Below are 6,000 nucleotides of genomic sequence, written 5' to 3'. Positions count from 1 at the left end.
TTCAAGGAGCAATACAACAAAGGAAAGGGGGAAAATAGAAAAAATTAAACAGAGAAAGAGATAAAAAAAAAAAAAGAGCAAATTGCGTAAAAAGTCACTAAACTATGCACTTGTGCTGATGACCGATAAGTGTCTCGATTAGGACATTGGCAATCACAGTGATGACTGATGTTGACAATTAATGATGGAGAACTGTTTAAATTGAAATTAAATAAATGAAATTGATTGTGAAACACGATAGGCGTAAAATTTAATACCATACTTTTTTAGGTTATTCTCTTAATGTGCATATTTATTGTTCAAATATTCACACTTGTTAAGGTGGTGTCTATTGCCCTATCAAACGGGCTTATTTGAACTTTGTCAAAAAAAAAAAAGGTTAGTCCTTGTGGCAACATATATATATATATATTATATAATTTTGGATAACTTTTTATATACCATTAATGTATAATTTTTTTTTTTTTACATTAACAGGTTTAAATCATGTCATGTAACATGAATTTAAATTTAAAATTCTACTAGGAAAGGGATGGATTTGATGATACGGAGGAATACACTTAAAAATTTTAAAATTCAAATTATGCATATGTAACATACATTCAAAACTACTCATGTGAAAAAATAATTGCACTATTAGTACATATAATGTTAATCCTAAACACAGTGTATACGAAGCTCTGATCCTAAAATTTTTAATTACACATGCATATAGATAAAATAATGTTGACTGTGGCCTTGTTTGGAAACGAATTTAATGAATTTTCTACTAAAAAAATTTCTACGTTTTCCGTGAACACATTTTTCAATCACTTTTTTATTTCACACATATCAAATCATTACAATATATTTTCTACAAAATTTCCAAAAAATTGCAATCCAAACACATATAGATAAAAATAATGGTTGATGGTAAGTGACAACAAACTTAGTTGACTTATCTTTTTGGGGGTGAAAAGTAAACCATGTGTTTAACTATAAAATTATTAGTATATATTTCAGTAATATTTTTGTTTTTATTAATTAATCATGAAAAGGATCTGTTTGACAAATTTAACAGAAGTATCATATCAAACAAAGTAGTTTAAGTCTAAGTAGATCATCCTTATTTTTTAAATAATTTTAATCATTAACATAAAGATTGAACGACTCCTCTTGTTGACTAGTCCATTATGGACTCGCTAACTAACTCTTTGATGCATGGCCTGCGTCACCTTTCAATCAATTAACATTCAACAACACATCTTAGTTGTAAATATCGATAATTTTCGTCCTATTATGAATTTTACTTTAATTTTTATTTTATTTTTTTCTGCTCTTTTTAGCTTTTTGGATTCCCTACTTGTTTTTTTCCCTAACTTTTCCCCCCTGTGCCCAGATCAGGTGTTTCCTTTCCCAGGGTCAAGCTGCTAAAGAATCAAGAAACATACAACATGAGAGGAATGCTTGGTTCCTCAGCAAATCCAATTGAGCCTAGACTCAGAGTTTCTACACCTAGGTAAGCCCATAATCTGTTCTGCATTTTCAACTACTACTACTACTTCTGCTAGTCCCTTTTGTAGTTTTTTGTTTAGATTCATTGCTTTGCTTTTAGTACATGTTGTTTGATTTTTGGCTAAAAGTACTATATTGTTGAATTTTAAATAGAAACCCTCTTTTACTCGTGTGTGTATTTATGTAGAAAATGTGCACGGACCATCATCAGATTTTACACTTTGCTGCTTAGTTTTTTGAGCAAGAACTTCAGCTTCAACTGTTGGTTCTTCTGGATTTTCTTGCAATGTAGATTAAACCCATTTGATTCTTTTTAATTAGAAGAACTAATCATTTCTGCTTTGAAAGTGCTTGAGATTCTTGATTGTCATTGGATTCCAGATTGAACCCTCTTCGCCATATTTTAATTAGAAAAAATGGATTTAGTTTCTTTGCAGATTACTGTTTGCAGAAACCGCTGCCCAGCGGAACTGCTGTAAAGCGTACTTTTATTTGGGGGGGAACTGGTGTGAAGTGCAAATCAAAAGTTGGATTTGGCTTAGATTAAGCATAAAAATTGGTTGAATATTTGATTAAATTGATTGGACTATAGTTCGGCCATTAAATTTGGATCATAATCGGTTAGGTAAACTTTGATTTGTTGTTTTCTTGGTTGAGGAGCCAGGATGGTTGTGATGGTGTTGTTATATAGGATTATGGGGTTATTTTGGATTTCTGAACATGATTGGACTGTTGCGTGTTTAGTAATGAATTATTACTTGTAAATGGTTAGTTTGATTGAGTTTGCTGGCCAACAAGGCACATATGGTAATATGCAAGTGTTGGATTTTGTACAATTAGTGAGAAAGCTTAACTTCTGCGCAAGATTAAGATTGTATTTTTTTCCTTCCTGTGAGAGGAGAAGTGAGTAAGCACTACCAATCTTATTTGACATCTCTCTCTCTCTCTCTCTCTCTCTCTCTCTCCGTGAAAGCTGGTCTGGGGGAAGAGAGGCACTATTCCATTCATTAGCTTCATTGTGATAACATTTGCTGTACATGAGGTTAACTGAAATGAAAAGTCATGTTTGAAACATGGATTTCCAGAAGTGTAGCTTTACCGTTATTTTCTTCATTCCAAAGTTGTTTTCTTGGGGATCTAGAGGGGGCAGTGCAGTTGTTTACCGTTACTTTTTCCCATAATTACGTAAAGTGAACTGTATGCTTCAGTTTAAATAATATATGCCATATTTGAGATTCCTCGTATGTTTAACTATTAGCATCTTTCTTGTTACTAACCTTATATTAACTCTCTTTTATTTGCTTCAGTGAAGAAGCCAACAAAAAAAAGTTATTAAGAAGTAAAAGTTCCAGAGATGGGGAAAAGGTGCTCTATAGTCCCAGGCAGGAGAGAGTTTTGAACTGTAAATTCACTACTTTAAAGCTTGTCTTGGGCATTATTATACTGGGAGCATTTTTGATGACCTTACACTCCCCAACAATTTATGAAGCAGAAAGTGCATCAACCTCTGGCTCTGGGTATGCTGTTTTTGATGCATGATCCGCTGCATTTGGTTCTTTTTGAACCTTTTATGTTACTTCTCATTAAGCTGACGTGATTCTGACCTATTTGTCTATATTTACTGGTTAACTTACTTTTTTTTTGTATTTAACATTACTGATCATATAGAGGACAGTTTTATACCCCTTTTTACCATTCAATTTTAATCTAAAAGTTATCATCTATTCAAATCATAATCACTTTCTTGTTTTTGGAACAGTCCAAATTTGGTAAATAGATGGACAAGAGATATTACTGCTGCAGATGGACGCTATGTATCTCTTTTAGCTATTAACTGGGATGAAGTGTCCAAAGTTGTTAATAGACTGACTGATAGAAATGACTACCGGGGAATAGGATTGCTAAACTTCCATGAAAGTGAAATCGGTCAATGGAAGCTGTTCTTTCCAGATGCTGAGCATGTTCTTCTTAACCTCGAGAGTGTCACCAGTGATGTTACATGGGATACATTATATCCTGAATGGATAGATGAAGAAGAAGAATACGAGGTTCCCACATGTCCTACTCTGCCAACGATTCAGTTTTCTGGTAAACCACGTATTGATTTCATAGCAGTGAAGCTTCCCTGCAACAAATCTGGGGAGTGGTCAAGGGATGTGGCTCGTCTGCATTTGCAGCTTGCTGCCGCTGGACTTGCTGCAACTGCAAAAGGATCTCATGCAGTTCATATCCTTCTGGTCACTGATTGTTTCCCAACACCTAATCTCTTTAGTTGCAAAGAGCTGGTTGCACGTGAGGGTAATACGTGGCTTTATGAACCAAATTTACATACACTAAGAGATAAGCTTCACCTTCCAGTGGGATCTTGTGAGCTTGCAGTTCCTCTCAAGGCTAAAGGTCAGTTGGATTCAAGTTCTACTCTGTCAATTAACTTTAGAAATCCTTAGTTAACATTACATACTTCAATTCTACCAGGGCAAAGCAAAAAGGGGAAAAAATATGTCTTTAAAATGCTAAAATAACCTTTTACTAGCTCAACTTGGATTCCTGCATGTTATTTTGTGCTTGCCATCCAACCTATAAAAGTCATAATCACATTACCGTGCTGAGTCAATTAGATTCATGCTCATTATGCCTTCAGAGGTTTTAATTTGTTTTAGAATGTAAAAATCTGAATCCTTTGGTGTAACAACTATCTAGTAGTCTGCTTTACATAATAGGATGCATTCTGCCCAATACCAAATTAATGAAAGGCATGGAGCATCTGGATGCGCTTGATTTCTAGCTCCAACTTGAAAGTGCTGGTTAACATATTTTTGTTATACAGAGAGCTGGCATACTGGAAATGCGCACCGAGAAGCATATGCAACAATCCTGCACTCCGCACATGTTTACGTCTGTGGGGCTATTGCTGCAGCTCAGAGTATCCGCATGGCAGGTTCGACGCGAGATCTTGTCATTCTTGTTGATGAGACCATAAGTGAGTATCACAGAGGAGGTCTGGAAGCAGCAGGCTGGAAAATCAGGACCATTCAAAGAATCAGAAACCCAAAAGCTGAACGAGATGCTTATAATGAATGGAACTACAGCAAATTCCGCCTCTGGCAGTTGACAGATTATGACAAAATCATCTTTATTGATGCGGATCTACTGATACTTAGAAACATTGATTTTCTGTTTGAGATGCCAGAGATATCTGCAACGGGGAATAATGGTACACTTTTTAATTCAGGCGTGATGGTGGTGGAGCCATCAAATTGCACATTCCAGCTGCTAATGGATCACATCAATGAGATTGAGTCATATAACGGTGGAGACCAGGGTTACTTGAACGAAATCTTCACGTGGTGGCACAGAATCCCAAAACACATGAACTTCTTGAAACATTTCTGGATTGGAGATGAGGAGGAGATCAAAGAAATGAAGACACGTCTATTTGGAGCTGATCCTCCGGTGCTCTATGTTCTTCACTACCTGGGGCTGAAACCATGGTTATGCTTCCGTGACTATGATTGTAACTGGAATGTGGATATTTTACAGGAATTTGCGAGTGATGTTGCGCATAGGACATGGTGGAAGGTCCATGATGCAATGCCAGAGAACTTGCATCGCTATTGCTTACTGAGGTCCAAGCAGAAGGCAGCGCTAGAGTGGGATCGCAGGCAAGCTGAGAAAGGCAATTATTCAGATGGCCATTGGAAGATTAAGATTCAAGACCCTCGTTTAAATACTTGCTTTGAAGACTTCTGTTTCTGGGAGAGTATGCTATGGCATTGGGGTGATAAGAATTGGACAGATAATGCAACGGCTACGTCAACACCAAAAACGATCCCAACAGCTTCTCTTCCTTCCTAGTCATGCGGTCTTCTGCACTTTCATATACCCAATATACAACTGTAAATGACACGTACGTCAGAATTCTGGAAAATTACCGGGGTTTAGATAAAGTCAGAATGCATTCGTTTGGTCTTCAACTTCTTGATGCTGCAATTTGCATAGGAGTATGTCTGACTATAGATGTTTCATAGCAAAGATCTTGCAAATATAAGGTTTTGGGTATTCTGAGACACCATTTTTCCCACTGTGACGGTACAAATGAAGGTTTGTTAGCTTTTGGGGCTGACTGATGTTTGGTCCCCTTCATCATTCTTCCTCAAAGCTCAGCTGTCTCTCAAGTTTGGTAGTTGCATTTGAGGCTGATTCTCTTTCCTCTTCGTTTTATCTGGCCATTGACAGAAAACAGTATATGTTATGAAATTGACTGGATAGCAGAATCAAGACTTATTTGTTTCAATTGTTTTGTCGTGTTTAGGTTGCCACAATTCTGGTTCTTACCCTTCTGTTCGTCAATAGTAAGAAAAACTCGTGAAAGTCCCACAAGTTTTTCTTACCACAATTCTGATTGTCCCCACAAGTTTTATTGTTAGCATTTTGACCCAAAACTACTTTAAAATCTTATGAAAGCCCCAAAAATTATAATTTTGCTTGCATCCAGGAAGTCCCTCG

The 6,000-nt window shown here is 36.3% G+C and overlaps 1 protein-coding gene across 3 annotated transcripts; it reads left to right on the top strand.

Moving 5' to 3' along the window:
- Window positions 1-1,149: 1,149 nt before the first annotated feature.
- On the top strand, window positions 1,150-5,788 carry LOC113715174 (putative UDP-glucuronate:xylan alpha-glucuronosyltransferase 3). Of its 3 annotated transcripts, XM_072069524.1 has the most exons (5): window positions 1,150-1,251; window positions 1,379-1,498; window positions 2,802-3,011; window positions 3,254-3,891; window positions 4,322-5,788. In XM_072069524.1, the coding sequence occupies exons 2-5, from the start codon at window positions 1,434-1,436 to the stop codon at window positions 5,347-5,349; spliced, it is 1,941 nt and encodes a 646-aa protein (XP_071925625.1). In that variant the 5' UTR covers window positions 1,150-1,251; window positions 1,379-1,433; the 3' UTR covers window positions 5,350-5,788. The 3 variants fall into 3 exon arrangements, with proteins under 3 accessions (XP_071925625.1, XP_071925626.1, XP_027095216.1); XM_027239415.2 differs by lacking the exon at window positions 1,150-1,251 and having other exon boundaries at window positions 1,270-1,498; XM_072069525.1 differs by lacking the exons at window positions 1,150-1,251; window positions 2,802-3,011 and having other exon boundaries at window positions 1,269-1,498.
- Window positions 5,789-6,000: the final 212 nt, after the last annotated feature.

Source organism: Coffea arabica, chromosome 10c, assembly GCF_036785885.1.
Source record: "Coffea arabica cultivar ET-39 chromosome 10c, Coffea Arabica ET-39 HiFi, whole genome shotgun sequence".
NCBI lineage: Eukaryota > Viridiplantae > Streptophyta > Magnoliopsida > Gentianales > Rubiaceae > Coffea > Coffea arabica.
The sequence above is the reverse complement of the archived record's forward strand: the minus strand, read 5'-3'. Positions and strand labels throughout refer to the sequence as shown.